Source organism: Mustela putorius, unplaced genomic scaffold (assembly GCF_011764305.1).
Source record: "Mustela putorius furo isolate JIRA1106 unplaced genomic scaffold, ASM1176430v1.1 tig00003836_pilon_pilon_pilon, whole genome shotgun sequence".
NCBI lineage: Eukaryota > Metazoa > Chordata > Mammalia > Carnivora > Mustelidae > Mustela > Mustela putorius.
In genome coordinates this window covers 743,446-771,040 of record NW_025421989.1, presented here as the reverse complement: position 1 = coordinate 771,040, position 27,595 = coordinate 743,446, and the positions used below count along the sequence as shown (strand labels likewise).

The 27,595-nt window shown below is 48.2% G+C and overlaps 1 protein-coding gene across 1 annotated transcript; it reads left to right on the top strand.

Moving 5' to 3' along the window:
- The first annotated feature begins 2,675 nt into the window (after positions 1 to 2,675).
- On the top strand, positions 2,676 to 24,534 carry CRLF2 (cytokine receptor like factor 2). Its single transcript, XM_004768330.3, has 8 exons — positions 2,676 to 2,847; positions 12,136 to 12,238; positions 13,795 to 13,958; positions 15,408 to 15,541; positions 17,940 to 18,102; positions 19,162 to 19,267; positions 21,644 to 21,728; positions 23,574 to 24,534. Exons 1-8 carry the CDS (start codon positions 2,766 to 2,768, stop codon positions 23,847 to 23,849), a joined length of 1,113 nt encoding a protein of 370 aa, XP_004768387.2. The 5' UTR covers positions 2,676 to 2,765; the 3' UTR covers positions 23,850 to 24,534.
- Positions 24,535 to 27,595: the final 3,061 nt, after the last annotated feature.

The window sequence follows — 27,595 nt, the reverse complement described above, 5'->3', positions numbered from 1 at the left end:
TCCATGAGAGACGACGATAGCCGTCACAACTCACACGAAATGTGCTTCCATGTCCAAGAGAGAATACAATCTTTGCTGCCCATTTTCTCCCGAATTCCCCTAATTATTTTCTTCCTAAGGGAAAGGGAAGGATCAGTGAATGTCAGAGATTCCATGGTAGTTTATCAAGATGGTACAACAGGTAGAAAAAGTATTATTTTTTCTACCTGTCAGCCTTCTCGGGGCCATGATTTTCAGTGCGTTCAGCAATAAGATATGGTGGGGACTATCTCACGGTTTACAAGGAAGTATGGGAGACCATGATATATTCCATGTTTCTACTCACTCTTCTTTGGTGCATCCAAAGGACAAACACTGTTTTTTATGCCAGACCCCATTAACTGTGATAATCTATTTTTGGGAACCACACATGTTTCTCTTTCCATAAATTTTTTTTTTTAAGATTTTATTTATTTGACAGAGAGAGAGAGAGAGAGACAGAGAGAGAAGGGGAAGCAGGCTCCCTGATGAGCAGGGAGCCTGATGTGGGGCTCAATCCCAGGACCCTGAGATCATGTCCTGAGCCAAAGGCAGAGGCTTAACTCACTGAGCCACCCAGGTGCCCCTCCATAAAATTCTAACCTCACCAAATCACACTTCCTGAGTCACAGAAGAGCCAATGCTACACTTGGCCATCTCAAATTGGCCTGCCCCACCATTTCTTTTAAAGGTGTACTTTGGCATTTCTCCCTTTTGTATGTAAACATCCTGAAATGAAGTTTCAGGAGGGTGAGACCCCCTTGGAAAAGAGCTAGAAAATCCCACTTCCCTTGGGCAGCAGGGAGGTTGGGTGATGGAGGGGAGTTAAGAGATGACACTTGCCCTCCAGGGGGGCACAGGTCTGGGAACATTTGGGTGTCATGATATGGTGGGGGTCCTATTAGTATCAGGTGGGTGGAGACTAGGCATTCTACTCAACACTTTACATTGCAGATTATCTATCTATCAATCTATCATCATCAGCAGCAGCATCTAGGTGTGCATGCTTGTATGTATCTATCCATCTATCATCCATTATCTTTATCTATCCATCCATCCATCCATCCATCCATCCATCCATCCATCCATCCTTTGATTGGTTGATCTATCATCTATTCATCTATCATCATCCATGTATCCATTATCTATGTATGTATGTTTGTATGTATCTATTGATCTATCATCCATCATCTCCATCCATCCATCCATCCATCCGTCCATCTTATCTACCTACCTACTTACATACCTATCTATCAATCAACCATCTACCATGTATCTATCTGTCCATCTATCACCTATCAGCTCTCACACTAGGGTCTCTACATCCTAATCCCTGTGTGGGAAACAGAACAACCCTCCCCAAAGATGTCCACATCCAAATCCCGGAAATCTAGGCATCTGCTACCTTACAAGTCGAAAGTGCTTTTGCAGGTGTGATTAGAAATCTGGAGATGCCAAGGACCCATGTGGATTACCTAGATGGGCACAGGGCCCTCATTTAGAGGAGGGAGGCAGAAGGTTCAACGTCAGAGAAGGAGCTGTGACCTCGGACGTAGAGGTTGGAGGGATGTAGGTCTAGGAGTCAAAGAATGCAGGCAGCTTTGTGCAGCTGGGAAGGCAAGAAGCCTGATTCTCCTCTAGAAATCCCAGCAGGAATGTCCGGGCTACCATCACCATGATGTTTGGTCAGTGAGACCCATTTGGACTTCTGGTCTTGAGGATGCTTGGGGTGGAAGAGTTGCTGGTCAAGGGTCAGGAAGTCCTGAATCAGCCTGCACTTAAGTGATCGGAAGCCACTCAGCTCATGCCCCGCTTCCCAGAAACACAGATTTCACTCTAAAATGAAGATATTCCTGTTTTTTTGGTGGTGTTGTTGGATTTTTTTTTTTTTTTTTTTTTTTTTTTTTTTTGCTTATGTCCTTTTGCTTACAGATTCCGTGTCTGTGAAAATGCTTTGTAGCTATGGACTGTTTTTACCAGAATAGTAATCGCTGTATTACTTAAAAAATTTTTGAATTAAAAAAATTTTAAATTAAAAGAATTAGGAAAAAAAATTTTCTAAGTAATCTCCACCCTGACATGTGGGGCTTGAACTCATGCCCCCAAGACCAAGAGTCACATGATTCACGGACTGAGCCAGCCAGGCATTCTCTGATTTTTTTTTTTTTCTTTTTTCATTGACAGCCCTGAGAACCCACTCCCAGGAGTGTATTTGAAGACAGAAGTGGTGGACGCAGATGGTCAGTCCTAGCTCTGTGCTCTTGAGGAACACGCAGCAACTGGTGTCCTCACTGACGTCCAGCCAACGATGATTCTTCATTTGAATTCTGGAAATTCCCCAACGTGAACCTCATGGACACCAGGCTCAACACCTTCGCCCCCAGCTTGGATGGACCCCCGATGGGATGGGTGAAATGTCTTCACCGCCAGATGACCCACCACGCCCACCATCCACAGAGCGCCTCCAGGACCTCACTCGCCCCACAGGCCTCCCCACCAGCCACAACGCTTTCCAGCCCAGCTCCTCCTGGGCTGCGCGTGGGCAAGAGTGATCTTGGGTTTCTGTTGTGGTTATTTTTTTTTTTTTCTCTTTTAAACAAGAGTCATCATTTTAAGTAAAGATTGACTCTGTTTCCCGTTGTCATTTCCTTATTCCTGTTCCACTCTTTAAGAACAGGGTAACCTCTTTACAATAACCATGAAGGCACAGACCTTCGGCTCACTCTTTTTCGTGTCTCTCCGCAAGTATGAGGTCCGTGTTTCTGCCCTGGGCATCGGCAGCCCTCTTCCTCCTGGCCGACGTGATGGTTTCAGAAGACTCAGCACTGGGTAAGCCATGCTTGTGTGGCCATGTGGCCACTTGTGTGAATAAAATGTCCTTTATTTTAACCAACCAACCTTCCTTTCTTCCTTCCTTCGTTCCTTCCTTCCCATCTTTCAGTGTTTCTCTTTTGCGACTGTTGTATTTTTTTGTTTCCCTTTGCTTGTTTTTTTTTTTTTGTAACAGTAACAAAGAGCATGCATGTTCCCAAGCCTCCATAGGCTTGCTCACCTGTTTGCAGAGGGCTCATGACGGACCCAGTTGGAATGCATTCGGTTCGAATGCACGAAATAAATAAATAAGTAAATGAAAGAGTGTGAGGTCTGCTGCGTTGAGATTCTGGGTGGCTTCCCTGTTGTTTCTTCCAAGAGCTCAAAGGCATTTTGTTTAAGTGACTATAGACCTGTCGGGGATGAGCTTGTGTCACCCCGGGGAAAGGTGAGGGCGTGTCTGCACCCGCCATGGGCTTTGGAGCCGTCCATCTGTGGGTTCATCCTAGAAGCCCATGGCCGTGTCTCCTGAAGGGATCCCAGCTCCCACCTCACTGTGCGTTCTCGGGACCTGTTCCTGGGTGCATGCTCCTGGGGTACGCTTTGTCCGAGAGAAGGCAAGTGGGAGAGATCCAGCTATGGTGAGGATGGTGGGGCAGGTCTTGTGCCCGAGGAGGTCTGATTGGATTTTGTAATGTCGGGGTGGCTCAGGGAGCCTGGGATGACAGGTTAGGGACTTGGAATCTGTGAAGTATCCCCTTCACTTGCAGGGAATCCTGCAAACCACCCATGGAGGTTTACAAGTCTCCGTGAACCCCGTTTGCTATAGTCTCATAACGGTGCCTCGGGGTTCCAGCGGACACAGCAAGGAGTCCCAAAGAGCCTTTGTGAGGGGTCTCCCAAGGCTGGAGCTGCACGGGGTCTAACCTAATTCTTAAACTGTGCGACACCCATTGGTCCCTTGTCACATTCTCAGATCTGCCACGTGCCCGCCCATCGAGGCAGATCCATGACACTTTGCACCCACATTTTACCTCCCGTGAACCTGAAATGTCTCTCAGTGGTTCCTGACATCTCTGTCTCCCTCACTAACACCCCAGTCTCGGAGTTACACGAAGAAAAGCACAGTTTAGACCAGTTCTGGGTTCTGATCCGTGAGCAGGTGCATATGGGGACCCTCCGTACCCAGAGGTGCCCAACACACTCAGACCCTTTCTGTAACTATTATTTTATTTATTTTTATTCATTTAAATTCAATTAGCCAGGGTATGGCTTTCTAGTAACTTGTTAGAAAACACTTTGTGAACGAGGGTTGGGGTTTGCTTCCTTTTCTTTCAGTGCAGTTGCCTTTTCGCGCCCGAGATGTTATAGGCATAAAAGCCTTGAAAACTAAGTAGTGGGAACTGGGGTCCCACAGGGGCACAGCATTAGGAAAGCTCCTCCTACTTCTCCTGTGCACCCACAGTCCGCTGAGGAATGCAACGGGACATCCAGTAACCCCGGGTCACAGTGGCCAATGGCAGGAGTTAGGATCCCATAGATGTGGAAGGGGGCGGCTATGACCGGACATACAGACTCACGAGGGGGGGGTTCAGGTTGAATTTCTGTCAGGGGCAATTTTTGCTTTCCTGTGGGATGACGCACCTTCGGCCAGAAGGAACCCGTGAGCTCACAGACCTCATGTGCAGATTTAGGAAGGGTGAGGGGTCTTTAATTACGATCAAATGCTCCCCTCACATGCAGCAGAGACTAGAGACTCGGGTGTGAGTTAGGGCAGGAGGCGAGCAAGAGAGTGTAAGGTGATGCTTATCTGACGATTTCTGATGTTCTGAAGGTGGTCGTGTGGGACACGTCTGAGCTTGTGGTTGTTGGGACGGTGCCGTGTGAGTAGACCAGGAATCACCTTGCAGGTGGGTGACGTTGAGGTGACCATCCATGGGGAAAGCCATGGTGGGCCACCAACGTGCCGGTGATGGCAGCTCTGTAGAAGGTCTCCTTGGGCACCTGCCTCCCTCAGAGACAGGATGGACTCAGACCGGACATCCCGCTGCCTCTGCACCCAGGAGTTGCGAGGACCCTGGCTTTCATTCCCACCTGCCATGTTGCCGATGCTTCATGAGACTTGCAGGGAGTCCCAAGGCCAGTCCTCTGTGCACACAAACGGCCCAAGACATATTGGGTACAGCCATTAACACACCTCTCCCTGCCTGGTGTATCTTAGGATCGTAGATGCTAACGATTACTGTCCCTCTACCCTTGTGTGTGTAACACGCCCTCCCTTTGTGGGTTCAGCTGGGACTCCCCTCCAGTGTTCAATTCAGAACCCTTGGAACCTACCTGTGGACCTTACTTGGAAATAGGGTCTTGGTTGATGTATCAGTAGGTACCATTAGCGGCGGCCCCCGTCACGGGTGGGAGAGATCTATAATCAGGGCTCCGTGCATGCATAATGGAGATGTGGGTGCCTGGGTCACAGCCGGCGTGGACATCCAGAGGAATAAGGGGAGCCCTCACGGGGTCGGGTGGACCACAAGGACATGTCCGACCGGCATGAGATGGATTCTGGAGGGTGTCCACGTGGGGATGGGCCTGGAGGGGGACGCCCCGGTGCAGCGGCCTTTGCCTTTGTGTGTCGGTTGCCCAGTAAATAAAGAAGGAAGGGGGGAGAAACAGAGTCAGAGTCCAAAGCGTAGCATTCATGGCGGTCACCTTACCAGAACGATTGCACTTTAACCGGATGTCACTCTGGTCTCGCGGGGACCCCGTCGGCGTCAGCCAGGGCTGAGCAATGGTGTGGTTTTGGCCTGCCTCCTTCCTGCAGAGAAGGCCCGGGTAGGGGCAGATGTGGGGCTTCCCACCCCATCAGGGACCTGCCTGTATATGGGGACGACGCTTTGCCGCCTCTCGAGTCCTGTGTCCTCGCCGTTAGGACAGATAAGAATGGTTCAGACTTTCCCATCTAACTAATGTCCTGGGTCCGTGCCGTCTTCCTGCTTGTTTGTGTTTTCGACCCTTGAGGCACGCAGGCCCCAGGAAAATGGCTGGTGATTGAAAGGCCTTCTGGGCTGCCCCCCTTCCCACGCCACCCACGGCTTTGATCAGATCTCACGTACTAACCTCAGAAATACCCAATCCTATTTGGGGGCAGAGTCCCTTGGGAACCTCCAAACTCCTCGAAGCAAATGCGTGCGGTTCTTGAATCATCTTTTGCGTAACTCTCTGTGTGCAGTGAACTGAGACCCAGGAAGGAAATTGTTGGCGTTTCAGTGGTGCACCTGCAGGAGGCCGTCGGGCTCCCGATTTCCCTGCAGCTCCGGGAGGGTGTTGGAATCCAACGCACATCTGCAGAAAATCGGCTGGGTCCTTGACATGGGGCAGCTGTTGGGGCAGGTTCCCATTGCAAGATCTTTGTTGGGGGGAAACCCTGCTCATCGGTGTTGGTCGAAAAGGTCTCCATCAAGCGAGACGTCCACAGGAGCTGGGACGGGGCAAGAAAGTGAAACAGGACATGGTTTTTTGTTGGTTTGTTGCTGCTGTTTTTTGGAAGCAGCTCTATTGGGATATAATTTGTCCATTTAAAGGACACAATTCAATGAGTTTTAGGAAATTCATAAACACATGCAATGAGTTTTAGAACGTTTCCATCATCCCAAATGGAAAATCTCGACCCAAGAACCCATACAGCCCCCTTCCCGATCCGGTCCCCAGCCCCTTGACAACCGCTAACCTGCTTTCCGTGTCCGTGGATTTCCCTCTTCCGGACATCCCATATTCACGGTGTCCCCATGGTATCTGACCACTTTTTTCTGCGGTGTCTGTCCGTCAGCCTCGTGGGTTCATACTTCAGCCGCATCGTAGGGCAAGTAGGTCCTTTATTCCTTCTAATGGCTGAATGATACGCCCTCTTAGCCGTGGACCACAGCGACTTTGTCCGAAGACACGGCTTTGAGAATTTGGCCCGGGGGGGCACCTGGATGGCTCAGCCCGTCGACCAGCCCACTCACAGGGTGGCTCAGACCGTGATCTCAGGGTCTTGAGATCCAGTCCCGGGTCGGGCTCTCAGTCTTCTTCAAGATTCTCTCTCCCGCTGCTTCTCCTCTGCACGTGCTCACGTTTTCCGTCTTCAAAATAAATAAATCTTAAAAAAGAAGAAGAAGAAACAACTTGGCCCCGATAGCCCCAGACTAGAGCATCTGCAAAACAAGGCAGCGAAATTCATTTCAGCCGTTCTTTGGGGTAGACGCTCCCATGTCTGGAGCATGAGCAATGACTTAGGAAATATCATGAAATTATGGGGTCAGATACAATGTTTTGCAAAGTTGCTTATTCTTTTTTAAAAAATGATGGTAGATACATTTTTTAAAATAAAATTAAGTTGCTTATTCTTTTTTTTTTAAATGGTGGTACATACAATTTTTTACAAAATTGGGTTGCTTATTCTTTTTCAAAAAAATGATCATAGGGACGCCTGGGTGGCTCAGTTGGTTAGGCAGCTGCCTTCGGCTCAGGTCATGATCCCGGCGTCCTGGGATCGAGTCCCACATCGGGCTCCTTGCTCCACGGGGAGCCTGCTTCTCCCTCTGACTCTGCCTGCCACTCTGTCTGCCTGTGCTCTCTCTCGCTCTCTCTCTCTGACTAAATAAATTAAAAAAAAAAAATGATCATAGATACAATTTTTTTTACAAAATTAAGTTGCTTATTCTTTTTAAAAAAATCATCATAAACTATATATAGAATATTCCTTCTTAATCTTTCTTAAGTGCACAGGTCAGTGACATTAAGTACATTTGTTGTCCAGCCATCCCTACCACCCATTTCTAGAACTTTCTCATTTTCTAGAACTTTCTCATCTAGAACTTCTCATCAACTGAAACTCCATCCCCATAAAACTTTCTCTCTCTCATGACCTTCTCCTCCCCTGGCTCCATCATCTAGTGCGTGAGGGGTTCTCCACAAGAGTGTAAATTTTCGATACAAGTGAACTATTGATGAAGTCCGGCAATCAGTGTCCCAAGGATCTTTCTTTGCCTCCTTCTGTCTCTGTACAGACAGATTCTATCACGGGGCCTGCCTGCATTATAGGTCCTCAGGTAAATTTGCAGTTTTGTGCCTTTGCCTCTCGACGTGTCCAAATCAGTTCATCATATCTGGTAAAACCAACATGTACTTTCTGAGCAACAATTACAGGGGAGAAATAGCACAGTTTTGGTGTCCCCACGTTCTTTTTTGTTGGGAAGCTGACATTCAAAAATGGGGACCCTGGGATTACCAGAGTGAGATGGCATTGCTCAATGGAAACAGTGCCACCAGGATTGCTAATAACAGATAGACCCAGGGCCCAGGAGCATAGCTAGTTCCTGGAGACTGGACTGGGGGATGCTCCTGACCCTGCTGCGGAAATTTAGCAAGAAACAAAATTGCTTGCCAACCCGGGAGCCTCGTCCACAAAGGTGGAAGAAAGAGAAAAGCCTCCCCTTATTATTCAATAAAGATTTAACCAGAAGGCAATACACACCACACACAATGCGCAAAAAAGATCTACAAAGACAAGAATTCAGCAAACACAGAAGCCCTTTTTTTTTAGAGCTGGTGGTCACCATGCATGATACACAATCTCTGGGAATAAACAATTGCTGGTTCTCGAGTATGAGACCCCCTCAGCACTGTTTGTCCCACAAAGTTCTCCGTAATTTCACCCGGTAATTGGAGCGACCATCTGTGTTAGCTAGTTGGTTTTATCCCATGGGAGAGTAAACTCCTATCTTTACAACAAGATGTTGTTTTATAACTTGGCGCCAGACTTAACCCTCCCACAGAAACGGAACATCACGTTCCTTGGTATTTGCATTTCCAAGAGTAATTTTCCAGGTGTCTGAGAAAAGATAATCCTGGGCCCTAAACCTGGGGGAAAGCTTACGAACTTGTAAAAGGATGTGCATGTATGTCAAAGAGATGGAGAAAGATCTTACAAGTTTCCTAAAGTTCTCCAAGAAAGGGAAGGGAAGCATGTCTTCCTTTTTATTTAATTGATTGATTAATTAATTTATTATAGAGACCGAGAGAGCACAAGCTGGAGGGGCAGCGGGGAGGGAGAGAGACTCTCAAGCAGACTCTGCTCTGAGTGTGGAGCCTGACTTGGGGCTCCATCTCAGGACCCTGAGATCATGATCTGAGCCAAAGGCACATGTTTGACCCGCTGAGCCACCCAGGTGCCCTACATGTTTTATTTTTAAACTCAATTTGCCCTGACAGAGTACAGGGCAGGGCAGGGCAGGGGTGAGGACCCAGTGTGGAAGCAGAAGTTCCCTTTCTGTTTTGCAAACCACACCGAAGCCCTTACAGATGGCTTGCGGATCTCAGACCTGCTTTCATGCCCCACTGAAGAGTCTGCTTCAAGAGCACCGTTTTGTAGGATGAAAGCATTTTGTAGGATCAGCAGAACGCCTTCCACGCTTTCCTTCTCCTTCTCAGAGAAGCCTTGCCCACACCCCGGTGGCGAGAACCCCAGTCACGTCCCTCACCTAGACTCCAAGGGCATGTCGGAATCGATTCTGGACAGTTAGCAAAGAAGCCACAGACACACGATGACTTCCTTTTCTTTCCCCTTTTCAAGTCGGATCAAGTTGCAAACTCTCCCAGCAACTGGCTCACCATATGGGGGAGGTAATGAACCACAAGAACACTTCTCCTTTCCTGCTGATGCCCTGGGGTGTTTTGTTTATCCATTAGACATCTTCCACAGACGGCGGTCCAAAGATCTGTTGTAATGTTTGTCGAGGACTGAGCTGTACACTCCCCTCCCTTTCAGAGCCTTCGAAGCTGTTCACCATAAGAAATGGGCACTAGTTCCTCTTCTGAAGGCCAGGGATTTCCAGAAGCTAGGAGGTCTTTCCCAACATCTCTTCTACTTCTGGAACCAGTGCATCAAGTTTGAGATCATCTACTGTGTGATCGGTTACGTCAGGAACAATGGTCAGCACAAAACAGAAGTATTCCGTACACCGCGGGCGTGAGAAACTCTTCCTTAAAAACTCAAAGAACATGTATATCCTTCCTTCTACCTTTGATTTTCAGAAGTCAGGATGGATCCAGAGTCCCATAATGTTGTGTGTGTGGTTTTTAATTTTTTTTTAAGATTTAATTTATTTATTTGAGAGAGAGAGAGGAGAGGAACAGAGGGAGAGGGAGAAGCAGGCTCCAAGCTGAGTATGGAGCCTGAGAGAGGGCTCAACCTCATGACCCCAAGATCACAACCCAAAGCTGGATGGTCAATCGACTGAGTCAACCAGACATCCCATCCCCTGGGATAAAAATCCCAGAGTTTATGATGGGATTTTTCACAGAATTCAACGTCTGTATTTGTTGCCAATTCAGCACATCTTTCCTGAGCATTTTTCTACACGTTGAGCACAGGACTGGGCACCGTGGGTGACATCGGGGGCGTCAACGACATTGGAAAATGAAGAGTGTAGATAACATAGCTGACAACAGCACAGAGAGGACTCATTGGGGTCTCCGTGAATGGCGGTCAGATTGCCAAAATGCACGAAACCGAGAGACAAAATATGCAGATGGACAATGGCCAAACAGTCTAGGAAAACAGAGCTCTGATTCACAACCTGGGGCAGCCTGCCCGGGAAACCAGCCCCTTGAGTTAATATCTGACAACTTCCCTAATTTTCATCCCAGCTTCCAACTCTGAACCAAGCACAAAAAACCCAATTATGCTCATGAAACCAATCCCACCAGACACTCTGCTTCTAGTGAACCATCTGCAGCTACCCCTGTGCCAACAGCCTCCATCAGGACAGACTTGAGCATCCGTGCCCCACCTCCACCCCTGCCTGGCTATGAGGCTCTCTCCCTCCTCCCTCTGCCTTTTAAGTCTCTGCCAAATGCAAGGGATGGTGCTCGACTCTCTGATCCTGAAAGCTTCGAAAAAATTGTCTTCTGCTTGTTTTCATTTGGGTGGGCTTTGTTCATTTCCACCGTGTGGATAGTCATTGGCCAATTGCATAAGAACATCGGTTGGAGGTCTTGAGAAACAGGTAAGGGAAATACAAGATTGGATTGGGATTGCCGAGAGGCCATGACGAGAGAGCATGGTTAACTCCAGACCACGGAGTGGAATGTGGCCTCCTGAATGTTCAGCAGGCCAAACCATCCAGCCTGGAGACCTCACAGTGGGGTTGAGCCAACAGAGCTAGGGCAAGGACCTGTCTTTGCCTCCTGCTTGATGGGTGGGGGAGCTGAACCCAGCACTGAATGTGGAGTATGAGTTCCTGATCTAGGGGCTTCCAGACCCTCCTTCTTGGCATTTGTGGACATGTATCTGTTCACCTTCCTGTCCCCCACAACCTGCTGGTGTTAGAAATGTGTTTGTTGATCCATCCATCCATCCATCCATCCATCCATCCATTATCTATCTACCTACCTACTTATCTATCATCAAACCTATATCTATTTATCTAGCCTATCCATCCATCAATTCATCCATCCACCCCTATATCTATCAATCTATCATCATCATCATCTATCCATCCATCCATCATTCATTCATCCACCCTTTCATTATCTATCTACTTACCTACCTATCCATCCATCATCTTTTATCTATCCATCCATATCTATCATCTATCTACCTGTCCTAAATACTTCCACTTCTAACTCAACACCACTGAGTTCATTCTAGCCTTCCATATTCCCCAAATTGTTACTCCCTCCTCTGACAGTTGGAGACTTGCCTCTTGCTACCCGCACTATCACAGCATGTTTGCTCTATCCTAGAATACACCCATTCACGACTTTCACAATGACTAACATCCGTGAAAATCAAAAGTACCCAAGACTTTCACTTGAAAAGCCAAGACCAAAGGACTCATTTGTCGGCGAGCTTTTTCTCAAGTTGTCATGTTTGGTGTTCTGAGTGAGACAGCGAGTTGGGTGGCTGGGAGACAGTGTCTAATGCCCCCCTGCGTGCCCCCAAAAGATGATGTCATTAAACACACAGTCGATACTCAGTAGCTGCCCATCATACTAATTAAAGGTCATAATCTCTTGCAAACACAAGAAGAAAAGTGGCTGTAATCTTGCTGCTGGCTCATGCCTCTGTCCTGAGCAACATTTATATATCCTGAGGCTCTTAGTGACATAATTAATGCCTGGCTTATTTGTGAAAATCTTGATTTTCTCTGTCCCTTTAAAGCATTCTTTCATTTGTACGACAAAAGTGCTGGTGTCCTTTGACAGATATCCATCTGTTTTCAGCATGGCCTCAAAAGATCCTCTGTTTGTCTTTTCACCCAGAAGGAGCATTGCAACTTCAGATTATCAACTTTAATTTTGAAACCGTGCAGGTCACGTGGAATGCCAGCAAGGTCTCTGGGACAAATTTGACGTTCCTCTACAAGTAAGTGCCCCTAGGAAGGGAACATCCTGCTCTGCGTGCAAATATTTCTTCCTCTAAGACCGCAGCCAGTACCAGGTCATGAAGGTGTGAGGGATCAGAACGTTCAAGTGTGAATGTGTGTGTTCTGTTTAGACTCGAATCCTCACCACAACAGCAACCACAGATTTCCCAAGCCTCCTAACCAAGTGATGACCGAGTCACACTCAAAACTACCTAGATTCTTACCAGGACACCCAGAAGGTGTTTGTTCATCCAGGACCATTTGCGATGTCTCAACAGATACCTTCAAAGGGAGCCCTGTTCCCTTGAAACGTTCTATGCAGCCATGGCAAACGTTAACCATCTGACACTCTCACGCCAGCTCACCAGCCACCACCTTCCGAAAACGTATCTCCCTGTCATGGGCTTTTTTGGTCTTCCATGCTCAAAGACATGGGTATAAATGTTGGAGGAAAGGATTCTCTAAATAATTTAGTCCTAATTCTGTGAATGGGAGATGTGTGATGTGTGATTGATTCTTTGCAGTTTGATAGCGTATGACACAAATGGGAAAGTGTATGCAAGACAGTTTAAGGTGAATCGAAGGGGAAAATAAGCTTTAAAAAGAAAATGCTGGATTTCCTAGGCGATCGCACCGGTAAGTCACTTGATCATCGGTTTCCTCATTATAGAGGACACAGTTCTTCATCGAGTCATTGCTTAGATTCGAGGACTTAAAGACAGAGCCTGAACTGGTCTTAACTGGGAACCGTGTTTTTTTCTTCATATTGTACGAAGCCCCAGGGAGATCTCTAATCTTGGTACTTCCTTATTAAAGTGCCTGTTCAAATCAAGGGCATGATGACTCTGCAAGTCAAGCCGTATTCGTTATTAGTTTTCATGGGTGGCTGTAACAAAGTAGCACAAACTGAGCAGGTTAGGACAACAGAAATTCATCCTCTTCCAGTTCTTGGCACCAGAAGTGTAAGATCCAGGCGGGACAGGGCCACTGAGATCCAGGCGGGGCAGGGCTGTGCTCCTTCCAGAGGCTCCCGAGAGGGTCCTTCCTGCCTCCTCCAGCTTCTGGTCTCCAGGCATCCCTGGACTTGTGGCCATGTCCCATCTCTGTCTCTAACTTCATGTGGCTTCTTCTCTGAGACCGTGTCTCATCTTGCATCTCTTATAGGGATGGTGTCATTGGATTTAGGACCCACTTTAATGCAAGATGATCCTATCTTGATATCTTTCTTTTAATCACACCTGTGAAGACTATATTTCCAGATAAGCTCCCATGCACAGAATCCAGGGATTAAAACATGAACATGCCTTTTGGAAAGCCACCATTCAACCCATCTAAGGGGAGATTCTAGAAGGTTAACCTTTTGAGAGAGTGGATGATTTCTGTTTGGGCACTTCTTACTGTGTTTGTAAGAAAGGGTCCTTGAAGCTAGGGAAAGGGGTCCCCAATCTGAGTCTGTTGCAGAGATGTGGAGCAAAGGAGTGGCCTGTAGATGTGTGAAGATATTATTTTCAAAGACCCTCTATGGCTGAATGGGTCCCTTTTTTTTTAACCGCAGGTTAAGCAGTGATGAGACAAATAGCCAATGCTCCAACTATATTCTTCAACAAAGTCGCACTGCTGGATGCCTCCTGGAGGCAAAAAAAGATGAAATTCTGTGCTTTTCCATCTGGAATGCAACACATAGCCTTCTCACCAAGTGCCAATGGATCAGTGCTTACTGTAAGTACCAAAAACAAACTCATTGCCCAGGGCTCCTTTCCTACTCCAACTTAGAAGAGACTGGCCTTCTAGAAAATCCATCTTGATACATGCATTGGGAAAAGATGTGGTATGACACACTGCCCTCCAACAGAGAGAGAGAGAGAGAGAGAGAGAGAGAGAGAAGGACATCTTGCCCTCCATACCACCCCACTGGTTTTTCTTAGGAGTGTTCAGGGTTGGCTGTCTATCTGGGGTTACAAAAGAGTGTCACATGAAATGACTATAAACCGGATGGTTTGAAACAACATAAATTAATCATCTCCCAGCTCTGGAGACCACAGTTGGAGATCCAGGTGGGGCAGGGCTGCTGAGATCCAGGAGGGGCAAGGCTGTGTTCCTTTCAGGGGTTAGGGGAGGGTCCTTTCTGCCTGTTTCAGCTTCTGGGGCTCTAGGCATCCCTGAGCTTGTGGCCATGTTCCTCCTAGCTCTGCCTCCATCTTCTTGTGGCTTCTCTCCCGTGTCTGTGTCTCTCCTCTTCTGTCTAAGGACACTCGCTCTTGGATTTAGGGCAACCGTAATCCAGGATGACCTCATTCTATCTTGATGATTTCTGCACAGATCTTGTTTCCTAATAAAGCTGCTTTCACAGTACCAGAGGTTAGGACTTGGGCATACTTGTTGGTGGACACCATTTAACTCACAAAAGCATTCATTTTCTAGAAAGGAGTCCCATATGGCATTGTCCATGTTCTGTCCTCATTTTAGTTTGCTGAGGCTACTGCAATGAATTACTACAAAATGGGTGGCTTAAGACAAGAGAAATTTGTCCTCCCACAATTAAGAAGATCCCAGGCATCTGAAATCAAGGTGTGGCCAGTGCTGGTTCCTTCTGGAGACTCTGGGAGATAATCCGGTCCATGCCTCTCTCTTTGTTTCTGTGGCTGCTGGCAACTCTTGGTGTTCCTCAACTTGTAGAGCCATTAGCCCCATTTATACCTCTACCTCCATATACCCTTTTCCTGCTGTGTGCCTCTGTTTCCTCTTATGAGGACAACAGTTAAATAGGAGCAGAACACACCCTACTCCAATAAAACCCATCTTTTCATTAATAATTATACCTAAATTTATCCCAAATGCAGTTCTATTCTGAGATATAGGGGCTAGGACTTCAACATACATCTTTCTTTAGGGGGACACTACTCATCCCCTAAAACATACATAGGAGTTTTTCACACAACCTCAAAGAGTTCCTCTTACAACATACATATAGGTCCTTGGAGCTCTGGTTCAAACCAATGCTACAGATGTAATGAGGACAAATGACCCCCCAATGCCAATCTTATAAAGTATTAAGGGAAGGATTCATGTAGGCAGAAGAGCACAAGTCTAAGAAAACTTACAACGATAATTTTAGAGACGTGGGATCTCTGTCGAAGTGGTGATCATTTTGTTGTCTCTGTGTCTTAGTGAAACCCAGCTCCCCGAAAGACTTGAACTTCCAGTGGCATCAGGAAGCCATCACAGTGACCTGTTCTGATCTCCCCTACAAGCGTCTCCTCTACGAAATCCAGTACAAGAGTATGTTCGACACTGAGTGGCAGGTGAGTGGGGTGGCATCTTTTCCTCAGGGCAAGTGTGAGTAAGAATCCCCAAGTGGTAGCTGAGAGAAACATGGAGAGACACAGAGACAGATGTTGACATTTATGTTAAAGAATTGCTTATGAGATTATAGGGACAGGTAAGTCTCACACCGGTAGGCTGGAAACCCAGACAGGTTTCCAATAGAGTCTTGAGACTTCTCTAGGAAGCTCCAGTCTGTCCTCTCAAGGCCTTCGACGGGGTGAGTAAGGCTCACCGACATTATAGAGTAACCTAAATTTGGCTGATTAAAAACATTGATCATTTCTAGAAAACACCTATACGGGAATATGTAGGCTGACATCTAATTAACTGGGCACCAAACCTGGCCAAGGTGACAAATGAAATTCATCATCATCACACTGTGCCATCTAGCCTTCTTTGTATGCTTTTTGAACATACGAGAACCTTTCTGGTTCTGTGTCTATGGGCATAATCTATGGGATACATTAAAATTATGTGAAGATCATATGACCCAGAGGCTCACAATTGCCTTCCAATAATGAAATGACCACTGTATAAACAAGGCATTAAATTCCTTGCAATAGCAGAACTGGAACTAATGGGCAAATTCTGCAGAGAGCAGACGGAATCACCCAAATCATGTACAGTGAGATGCCCATTCCTGGAAGTGTCCAAACTCTGAAGTTGGCTTGAAGGGTGTCTCCTAGAGATAAGGGTCTAACATGACAAGAGTAATTAAGCTACCTGGACTATGAGCTCCCTGCCCGTCTCAGAATTCAGGGACTCCACCATTCTGCAAGTACACTTGTGTCCATCGAGCTCTGCAGACTTGGATAAGGAGGTCAACCAGAAGGACCATATCTCCTAGCACCATCCAGGAAGTAAAGGGTAGGTGAGTGTAACTGAACTTCTCAGCCCAGGACAGTCGATACCTGCCATAGTTACAGGTGTTGGGAGGGATTTTCTTCAACATTCATTCAAGATATACTTATTGAGTATCTACTATGCCCCAAGCACTGAGGACATAATAGTCGCACCTAGCAAGGGCAACTTGTGGATGGAAATGATAACACATGAAAAACATTGAGTAAATTCACTCTTACTATGGGTAGTCTTACCACTAGGCGCACACGTACTACTCACTCACTACTCTTCCTCATTATTATTATGTTCACTGGTTGGACCAGGCACATATGTGGAGACAACAATGGGACCTGTCAACAGACGGGAATCTCTACTCTCATAAAGTGAACCCTCTGTAGGAGGAGGCAAACCCTAAGCGGACGTATTGCCCATGCAACACACGCCAAAATCTAGAAACGGTACAATAAATGTAGCGATAAGGATAAAAGTGAGAATACCAGTGTAAGGCAGTTAAAACAGGAGGGGACCTATCAGAAAAGAGAAAAAAAAACTGACCTATTGCTGATCTAGTAGAATGCCATCATGGAGATGAGATTTGATGAAACTCATCAAAGAAATACAGATTAAAGCAATAGGTGGGTACCAGATTCCACCTAAATATTATGCTAATAACAAAATGTGATACTGGGCAAGGATGTTGAGCATTAATAAACGTTAAGAACTTCTCCTGGTTCTGATCTGTTGAGTCCCTTTTTTAGAAATTAATCGCAGGGAAAGGATTGAAAATGTGCATGAGGTTTTATACTCAGAGGCGTCTATTGAAGGATTATCTAAAATAAAAACAAAGCATTGGAGGCTTCCTCTATGCCACACACTAGGAAGAGAGTCAAATTACGGTACATCAATATGACAAAATATGTAAGAGCCACCAGTTATATCATGGAGCTAGAATGAAGGAGGTTTTATGTTTTTTTTGTTGTGTGTTTGTATGTGTGTATGTTTTCTAAAGTTTCCAAAATAAACATGAGTAAATTTTGTATTCTTTCCAAAAAGTTACTTTTTTTGGAAGGAGTAAGTTTTCACCAAATAATTCTGTTTTTGTTCTTTTGTTTTGTTTTAAGATTTTATTTATTTATTTGACAGACAGAGATCACAAGTAGGCAGAGAGGCAGGCAGAGAGAGAGAGAGGGGGAAGCAGGCTCCTCACTGAGCAGAGAGCCCAAGGCAGAGCTTGATCCCAGGATCCTGGGATCATGACCTGAGCCGAAGGAAGAGGCTTTAACCCTCTGAGCCACCCAGGTGCCCCTCACCAAGTAATTCTTAAAAACATATGTAGTCGTGTCTTTTACAAGGGATTGTTTCTTCTTGGAGGGGCATCTAGAAATTGTCACTGCATTTGTTTTTGCTAGGCTGATAGAGAAAGTGCAACAAGAGTGGGAATGCTGAAAAGTAGGAATCTTACGTGACTCTCTAGTACAAGGTTAAAGGGTTTAGGTCAAGTCATCGATCACCGTGTTTGCTTTTTCTCTGCAGTCCAAGGAGGAAGAAACCTGCAATGTTACGACAGATGGCTTGGATGCTGAGAAATGTTATTTCTTCCGGGCCAGAGTGAAAACGATGGAGTCCAGCTATGGCCCTGACACATACCCAAGTGACTGGTCAGAAGTGACATACCAGCAGAGCGGGGAGCTGAGAGGTAAGGCTTGTCACACAGCAGTGCTCTACCTTGTCTTTTAGGGGAGAGAGGCTTAGGGGCACCTAAAAATGAATGACCTCACCTCCTACTTCAGAGATCAATTTGAAACCAATTGTTTCTCTCTCCAGGCTGTCTACCCTATTGGGCTCATTTTCATTTTTATTTTTATTAAGAGCATCAATAATAATAAGTACTATTTATGAATGTTGTTAGGGTGATGCAAGCATATATTATAGATATACAAATAGAATATTGATGACATAGATGAATAAATCATGACAGATAGGTAAATAAATGCACAGTCCATAGATATAAATGAGTTGATGGATGGATAGATAGATACATACATAGATAGATAAATAGATATGGTGGGTGGGTGAGTAGATGGATAGGTGGCTAGGTGATAGATGGAAAGGTAGACAGATGATGGATGGATGGATGGATGGATGGATGGATAGATGGATGGATGGTTGGATGGATGAATAGTTAGATATGGTTGGATGGATGGATGGATGGATGAATAGTTAGATATGGATGGATGGATGGATGGATGGATGGATTGTTGGATGGATGGATGGAAGGGTGGATGGATGGATGGATGGTTGGATGGGTGGATGGATGGATGGTTGGATGGGTGGATGGATGGGTGGATGGTTGGATGGATAGAATGATAGATGGATAAATGGAGGAGGGATGGATGAATAGTTAGATATGGTTGAATGGATATGCATGGATAGATAAATGGACGGATGGATAGATGATTGATAGATAGATACATCGATAGATACAGAAGACAAAGGATAGCCAAAACCAAGCCTCAGTAGCCTCAGACACTGCTGGTAACACAGGTACCTGACAACTGTGCGTCGACTCTACCCACCTCCTGCAGTGACTGCCTGAGGTGTGCCTGTTGAGACAGACCATCTCTCTTCCCAGGATACTTCCCACTGAAATCAAGATTTGTAGACATCGCCATTTATAAAGGAAGGAAAATGGGATGTTGGAGACCAATTTACTATCATCCTGAAATCTGACAACACTCATTCTTTTTTCCTTTAGATTCGTGCCAGCAGAAAAAGCTTGTCCCAAAATTTGTTTTAATTTCCTGCATGGTTGCTTTGCTGACCGTGTTCCTTCTTCTTCTGTCTTTATGGAAAGTACGGAGGTAAGGATGCGTCTTCTCGCTGGTCTTGTCATACACATGGGAGAGAGGGCTTTGGTTGCTGTTTGCCCATGAAGTGGAAAAGAGAAAGAGAATCATCTGATAGGGTTATTGAGGTGGACATCACGTCCCCCACAATCACATGTCGCCAAGAATGTCTTACAGGAAAGTTGACAGAAATAATCTCAAAAATGCAGAGATACCTGGGGAATTCATTGAGAAATAGTGTCGTAGAGACAGGAGTATATATGAGTGTTAACTCCTATCAGAGGGTTAGTTTGTTTCCAACACAGACCCCACGGAGCTGTGTCCACCTACTGTGTTAGAGTGACTGGTGCTTAAAACAGTTTTCAATTGTCATTGAGACTTATTGAGCTTTTTTTGTTAGGTGGAGAGGATGAGAATTGCACATAGACCCTCGTCTGCTTCTCAAACCCAGTGACAGATACACCCACACAGTATTCTCTGAGCTCGCGGACAGCATCTCAAAAATGATTAAATAGCTTTTCTTTGCTGACCGTCTTCACAACTTAACCACCGCTATTTCCATCCTTATGTAAACCGACTTGCGTTGTACCAAGGCGTCTGGCTGACGTGTGAGGGTACCGATGTCCAAGGTAGTGGGCACCGTCTTCACTTCTTAGGATGAGGTTTCCATAGCGACACTGGGGGTCACATGTAGAGAAAGACAAAGGACCATCCTGGAGCCCTGAGGCTGGGTCTGTGCTAGGGGAAGTGGGACAACGGCCACGGGCCCCCTTGGAGCCCGATACAGCAAGGGGGTGCATCTCCTAATTCCTGCAGATTGTCCGTGACCTTTCCAGCATCATCGCCTTGCTTTTACCCTCTCCAACAGATGCCACCAAACAGTGCCCTGCTGCGGAGGAGACAAAACAATCAGATCAGGGTGTCTGCTGGTGTTCTAAATACAGAGCTGATAATCACCCCCACGGGACACTGACGGGCATGATTCCTGGAAAATACTAGCACTTGCCCTGTCTTCAAGGGAAGCCTGTATTCACAGTGAGGGGTGAAAAGTCAACTATATTGGTATCGTGTCCTAGGGTGGCCGTAACAAAGGACTAAAGATGGGGGAGGCTCAAATTACAGGCATTAATCCTCTCCGAGTTCTGGAAGCTGGGACGCTGAGATCAAGGCATGGGCAGGGCGGATTTTCCCTGAGGCCTCTCCTTGGCGTGTAGACAGCGTCTTCTCGCTTTGTCTCCTCTCCCTGTGAGTCCACACATCCCTGTAATCGCGCTCTCTTTTTATAAAGTCTCCAGTCATATCAGATTTGGAGCAGAGTAGATTATAGTAGAACCTCTCAAGTTCTGTCCCTGGGGGCCTGTGAATTAAAGTGACCCAAGATAAATTAACAGGGGAGATGGCATATATTTCTTTCTTTTTAAAAAATATTTAATTTATTTTATTGCTTGTTTCTTTTAGAAAGGGTTCGTCTACATTTAACTTTTACATCTGGCTTAATTTTATTTTAGTTAAATAAAGCATATGTTTCTTTATTGATGTTATAGTTTGACATGCAGGGAGGAGTCACAGACAAGAAGTGAAAACCCAAAGTGGCCGTTAGTCTGGGGAGCTTATATGCTGGTTTAACAAAGGGCAAAGGTTGTGGAGAAGTCGTTAGGCAGAGAAAAAGGGGACCTGAAGCTCTACGGGTAAATTCGGGGAAGCTGACTAGGAAATGTTTAGATAAAACTAATGGTAGAGAAAGGCTGTCTATGCAGAAATATCTCGGTGGTACAATCTGTTTTCTTTTTTCCTGGTTATGAGAGGGCGGCACCTTTACAAAAACAAATTTCCATTGCAAAATAGGAAACGGATGCCTAGTTTTTAGGCAGGTGGGGAAGAAGACAGAGCTCCTTCTATATGTCCTACATCTTAACAGCCATCAGCCCCAAATAACCAATGGTCCAGGGGGCTTATCCTGATCACCATCAGGCCCCTCCCTTAAGACTCAGGGAACCTTCAGTATGACCACCCGAAAAGCCTGATCTCCAAACACAAGTTGCAGGGAGGGATAGGGCTTCAATCGATGAACTTTGTGGGGACACCATTCAGTCCACTGCCTTATGGAAAGAGAAGGAGCAATCCCTGCCTGATGGGAATCAGTATTGTGCAGGAAGGGGGTCCATCCCTGTAACCCCACAGTTTCTCGCTGGACGGTGTCAGGGGCATGGTGGGAGAAGGGACCCTGGGGAGCTGAAGGGGGGAGCGTATGTCTTGACAAGGAAGACATAGTCCTATCCAGGAGCCATGTCCCTGAGGGGGGACTGTGTCCCCATGCTCGGCCCCTTGAAAGCCCACAGCCCCGCTCCACAATGCCGGCCCACCTGACCAAGCTCTCCGTGTCCATTTCAGAGTTCAGAAGCTCCTCATGCCCATGGTGCCTGATCCCAAATTCAGCTTCCCTGGGCTCTTTGAATCCCACCAGGGTAACTTCCAGGTAACTGCCATCTTCCCGTGCTTGTCCTGCGGGATGTCCTTGTCACGCTCTCACACCTCCCCCTGTACCCTGTTGAAAGCCCACATGAATTCCAGCTGCCTCCTTGGGTGCCCGTGAGCCTCTTCTGAACCGAGACCCCCCCTCTTCCTGGTTTGCTCCTGGGCAGACAGATAAGGTCCCGAGAGGGTTTCAAAAGGCGGCTTCTCTTTCAGTCAGCCCCAGAGCGCGGTGCCCTCACGGGATTTTCCAGCCCAGTTGCCTTTTCATCTCACCAGGAAGTTGTGTTCTTAACGTGCTCCCCCAACCCGCAGAGCCAAAAACAGACCAGAAACTTCCGCTTTTCAACGGTTTTCAATCGTTATTTCGTTCCCTTGATAAGGGCTCGTGGAGGCCTGTGAGTTGTTGGGAATTAGGGAGACGGGACCAGCGCCCCAACCCCGGAGCTCACCAGACGGTGCCGTGGATTTTAAGGGACAGTGCACCGGAAGTTGTCCGGTGCTGCCTCCAACCAGAGGCTTGAAACAGCAGCAATTAATCATCTCCCTGTCCTGGAGACCAGAGTCTGAGATGCAGGGGGTGACAGGACCACAGAGATCCAGGCGGGGCAGGACCACTGAGATCCAGGCGGGGCAGGATCATGCTCCCTCCTAAGGCTCCAGAAGAGGGTCCTTCCTGCCTCTTCCAGCTTCTGGGCCTCCAGGCGTCCTTGGGCTGGTGACCATGTCCTTCCCATCTCTGCCTCCGTCCTCTTGTGGCTTCTCTGCATCTGTGTCTCTTCTGTCTCTTATGGGGACACCGTCCTTGGATTTAGGGCCACCCTGATCCAGGATGGTCTCATCGCTGATCCTTCGTTAGTCACATGGGCAAAGTTGCTATTTCTGTATAAATATACATTTACAAGTTCTGGGTGTTAGGATGGGCACATGTTTATTTTGGGGAGGGGTGTGTGCTCTCCTACCTCCTCCAGGAGCATGATTGATTTCGAAACTACTTAGGTGTAAGGGAGTTAAAAAAAAAAAAAAAACGGGGTGAAATTTTTTTTCGCTCTACCCTCTTAGGTTCTGTGATCAGGGCCTGCAAATTAACCAGATGAAAAAAAAATCAGATTAACAGAAGAAAATGTTGATTTCATATGCACGTGAGAGTGCAGGAGGGTTCACGGAAGAGCAGGGAAAACCCCAAAGGGGTGCTTAGACCTGGGGGCTCCTGTGCCATTTTCATGAGGTCTGATGAAGCCTGGAGAAGCGACAGGGCAGAGGAAAAGGGAGGGTTGGGCCTCTGGGTGGCAGGTGTGATGTGGGAAGTGACTAGGCTGATAGTAATGGTTGTTGATTTTCACAGACAGAAGCCGTCTGGGGTGGCCAGGGGACATCCAACTCCAAGCAGGAGCAAGGACACTCCCCCTGTTGGCACAGAGTCTCACGGAGCCCCCTGTCCCAGGTGTGACCCCGCCAGCATCAAGGACATCCCTGTGGGGCTTGTTAGAATTGCTGTGTCCAGAGCCCACCGCTGAGTGATAACCCTGGTCACAAGACTCCAGGCGACTTGCAAACACAATTGGGTTTGAGAAGAGCCACACCAGAAGGCGTGTTCCTTGCCCTGACACATTTAGAAGGTCACGGAGGTTCTGCAAACAGCTTTTGGGGCCGATGATACAAAGCAGGTCTAAAAAGCACCCTGGGCTTAGTTCAGAGATAACCAGATACGAACGCCAGTGTTTTCTATTCCCTGGGATTGGCGCTCCTGCCAGAGGGAGGCTGCCTGGGTCCCAGGGATGCGTAGCCAGGGGGCACGAGAGGAGAGGCATTTCCCTTGGGTTCACGAAGCCATGTTTCATCCCTACAGGAGTGGATAAAAGACACCCAGAATGTGGCCCACTTAAATAAGATGGAGGGTGCAGAGCAAGAGTGTGTCCCAGAAGAGGCCCTAGTTGTCCACGTGGTCAAGCATGAAGCCGAGATGCCCATCATGACGACCAGCTCCCTGTGCCCACAGACGGAGGAGGAAGAGACCTCCGGGGACCCCAGCAGGCTCCCTTGCCAGCCCCTGCAAGGTGGCGAGGAGATTTCTCTTGGGGGCTTTACGTTTGTGATGAGTGACAACTCATATGTGATGTTGTGAGGGTGTGCAAACTCAAAAGCCGGCATTGGGATCTGTGTTGCGTTATGGGCTCCAGGAGGAGCATCTAGGGTACTCAACACCATGGTAAAGAGAACAGAAACACGGCCAGTGTCTGGGAGAGGATTACTGAAGACCCCTAATGCCATTGCACCCACTGGGTCATCTCTCATCGCACAGATGATGCTACTTCAGGGCTCAAAAGCAGAATCACCATAGATGGGATCCCGTGCATTGGAGTGTTTCCTGCTTTGAGCTCGCATCTCCTTGTGCCTGATGTTTTCCCATAAATCATGAGGAAAGATGACCAGGGTGCCCCGAAACCACCTTCATCCGTGCATCTCACCCACGTCCTACCCTCACATTTCCATTCCCGAGCATTTTCTCTGCTCTTCCGTCCTGCAGCACAAGGACCCAGAAGCAGAGCTCCCTGCTCCTGGGTGAGAAAGGAGACCTGCCTTGCCGATGGCAACCAGCCACCCAGTTCTTGCTCTGAGATGGAGAGACACCCACTTTTCAACCCCTGGGGCATTAGCTTCACGAGACTCTGTGTTTCTCGGCACCCGCCCTCGTGGCCTTTACTCCAGAGACAGCCAACGTTACGATGCCGTGTGCAGTCACCCAAAGCGTCTTGCCCTTGGGTGCCCATCTCCTTTTGTGAGTGGAAATAAAGAGACCAAAGAACAAACTGGCTTGAGTTTTACTGACTTCAGTAGGTTGTGGGTGTTTGTGTAGACGGTGGAGATCACCACCAGTTTTATCCCCTTGGACTTCAAGTACAGGATGTTCCTAGGTTTTTCCAGATGGTGCTTCTTCCCGCTGGCCCTGATGGAGCGTGGAGGATGGAAGCACGTTTGCCGTTTGGAGCCAGGGGCCCGTCAGGACTTCCCCTCCTGTATTAGGGCAACCGTAAGAAACGCCCCACACGGGGGAGACTTCAACAATAGGAATTCATCTCTCCGTCTGGAGGCTGGGAGGCTGAGATCCAGGAGGGGCTGAGGCAGGTTCCTCCTGAGGCTTCTCTCCTTGGGTGTAGACCCCTTAATCTCCCGTGTCCTCACGTGGTGGTCTCTGCCTGTCTGTGTCTTTATCTCCTCTTCTTGTAAGGACCCCAGTCCTACGGGATCAGGGCCCCTCCGAGTGACCTCATACCTGTTTGAAGATCCAGTCTCCAAATACAGCCACCTTCTGAGGTCCTTGATGAGGGCCTCAACATATGGATTTTGGGGAGATGTCATTCAATCCACAACAGTTCCCATTTAGGGCTGGTCTACTCCGGGTGAGTAGATGTCAAAGTGAGCAGATCTCCAAGTGAACAGATGTCCAAGTGAGCAGATGTCCAGGTGAGCAGATCTCCAGGTGAGCAGATCTCCAGGTCAGCAAACATCCAGGTGAGCAGATGTCCAAGTGAGCAGATCTCGGGGTGAGCAGACCTCTAGGTAAGCAGACCACCATCCTGGTGGCCAGGTGTCCATGTGGCCAGATATGGAGAGTCAGGCATTCTCCTTAAATAAACCAAGGAGCATTCTTGGTAGAAGTGGGAAACATAGAGATGAACCTAGAAGCCCACACATCTGGCCTCGTTGAGCACGAGTTCATTGGAGGCTGCTGGAGTCAGTGGGGGAGACAACCTGTAGAGTGTGAGCCCCGTCTCTGTCAATGCCCTGCATGGATTCCCTGTGACCCCAGGAACAAGTTACCCCAAACGGGTGGCTCAGACAGTGTCTGCAAAGGAGGCCTGGGGAGCTGAGGAAGGGTCCTCTGGGGTGCCCCAGAGCTGTGAGGGCATCAGTTTCTATGGTCCAAGCCCTGGTTTATGGGTGTTCAGATGGTGGCCCTGAGACACCCGCACTCACAGCGCAATGCACAAAGGTGGGTCTGTGTTTGGGGAGCGTGCAGGACTGGCACTGAGCCCCGAATAGTATGTCCTTCGGGGGCCTGGAGCTTTCCAGGGACCTCTGTCTGGTGCCCAGTGCCCTGCATGGGACAATGCCCCAGAGGACCCTGTGTCCTGCCCTTTGGTGTGCTCTGGTTTCAGGGAATGGATGTTTTCCGCCAAAAGGTGTACATGGGGGCCACAGAGCCTGGCGTCGTGGGGAGACCTGGCCTTGGGGCGTTGGGACCTTTACTGTGAGTGTTCCCGCTTCATGCACACACCACCATACTAACTGCCCAGGTCAGCTTGGCCGCTGGGGGTCCCGGACACAGACCCTGGGCTGCCCTCAGACCACCCTACCCCATAGAACACCTCCCCAAACCCAGAATTTATAAACCATCACTGGGTCCTGAAGACATGCATTCAGAAGAGGGACCTGCCTCCCAAAGCCTCAGGTCTGCACACACCATGCATTCTTGCTCACCTCGCGGCTCTCTGTGCCCTTATTTTGTTTGGGATGTGGGGGGCAGGCCTGACCCTGGGTCTCGCCTGCGACCCGAGAGCCCGTAACGCAAAAGGGCGATGTTCTCAAGAAACCACGAGTCACAGATGCTGTCTGTTCCCTTTGTCTGCATCCACGTTCCCAAGTCTGGGGGCCCATGCCCTCCCTGAGCTGTCCCTACCCCCACACGGGGGTTCTCGTGACCCACGGCTCGGACGACGGTTGAAGGCTGAGGATGGCCTCCCACCCCAGCTGCAAGCCTGTGCACCCCGTACCACCCCCCCGGCCCCTTGAAAGGGAAAGGGGACGTCCCCACAGACAAGTTGATGGCAGAAAGAGAGACGCTGCTGTCTGGGCAGGGCTGCCCCTCTGTCCACCCACCTTGAGAAGGACCAGACCCTCCAGGAACGTGAGCAGCCCTGGGGTTTGCTTTTCAGACCCCCGGGCTGTGCTGTGGGACCTGAGGCAGTACTGAACCTCTCTGAGCCTTCCTCTCTGGTGTGAAAACCCACACGGCCTCTCCCGCAGCGTCTATAGGGATGAAATGCAAGACGTGCATGTGTGCACATGGGATCCTGGTAGAGTTTCCAGGAGAAAATCCGTGTTCAGACCGACACATTCGGGCTTAGAAGGGAGAATGTTTCCTCTAGGTTCCAGCGATGCCTCCGAGTTCATATTGTGCGTTTTGTATCCCGTGCACGCTACTATGTATCACACACAGACCGGAATAGACCATGTGCGACATCTTCCTGCAACATAGTCTCTGTTGTAGCTCGGCATGGCAGCAAAAGTTTGCCAGACTTTGGGAGACGGAAAGCTCCGGGTTTTCTTACTGACTTTAAAATTACCGACCCAGATCCTCCCGGCAGAACGTAGCATTGCAAAGCTTCGAAAAGCCTGCAAAAAGCCAGTCTTTCTCTTCTCCTTACGCACCATGGCATCAAGAGGAAGGGCTGTCACGCGCCAGAGGGCACGGAAGGCTCCGGAAGGCTGGTGTGCGTCCCACCCGGGGGGTTTTCATTCTGCAGGTGCCTCCGGGCTGTGTCTCTGTCTCTTTCTCTCTGCATCAGGAGAGGCTTTAAATTGGGGAGCCGAACGACGTTCTCCGGAAACTAGTCCCGCCACCCGGGTAAGCACCGGGGTTGCCGGAAAGTTTCGCACAGGTAGGTTTGATCGGAGGAGCAGCTGGTGACCCCGGAGACACATCGGCTCCAGGATCGTCCTGCGGATCCCGCCTCCCGAGCTGGGGGCTTGGAAACAGCGTGCGCTGAGACCCCGGGATGTGTATGGTCAGGGTGCCGGGTTTTCAGTGTACGGTTTTGGCCCCTGAATGTTTGGCTTCTGGTGTCTGCTTTATTTTAATGACCACGC

Excerpts from the sequence above, each read along its gene's own strand:
- CRLF2 (XM_004768330.3), top strand. The coding sequence starts at position 2,766 with ATGAGGTCCGTGTTTCTGCCCTGGGCATCGGCAGCCCTCTTCCTCCTG. Across the intron at positions 18,103-19,161 it reads GCAGAGCGGGGAGCTGAGAG|ATTCGTGCCAGCAGAAAAAG; the intron begins GTAAGGCTTGTC and ends TTTTTCCTTTAG. Across the intron at positions 19,268-21,643 it reads TCTTTATGGAAAGTACGGAG|AGTTCAGAAGCTCCTCATGC; the intron begins GTAAGGATGCGT and ends TGTCCATTTCAG.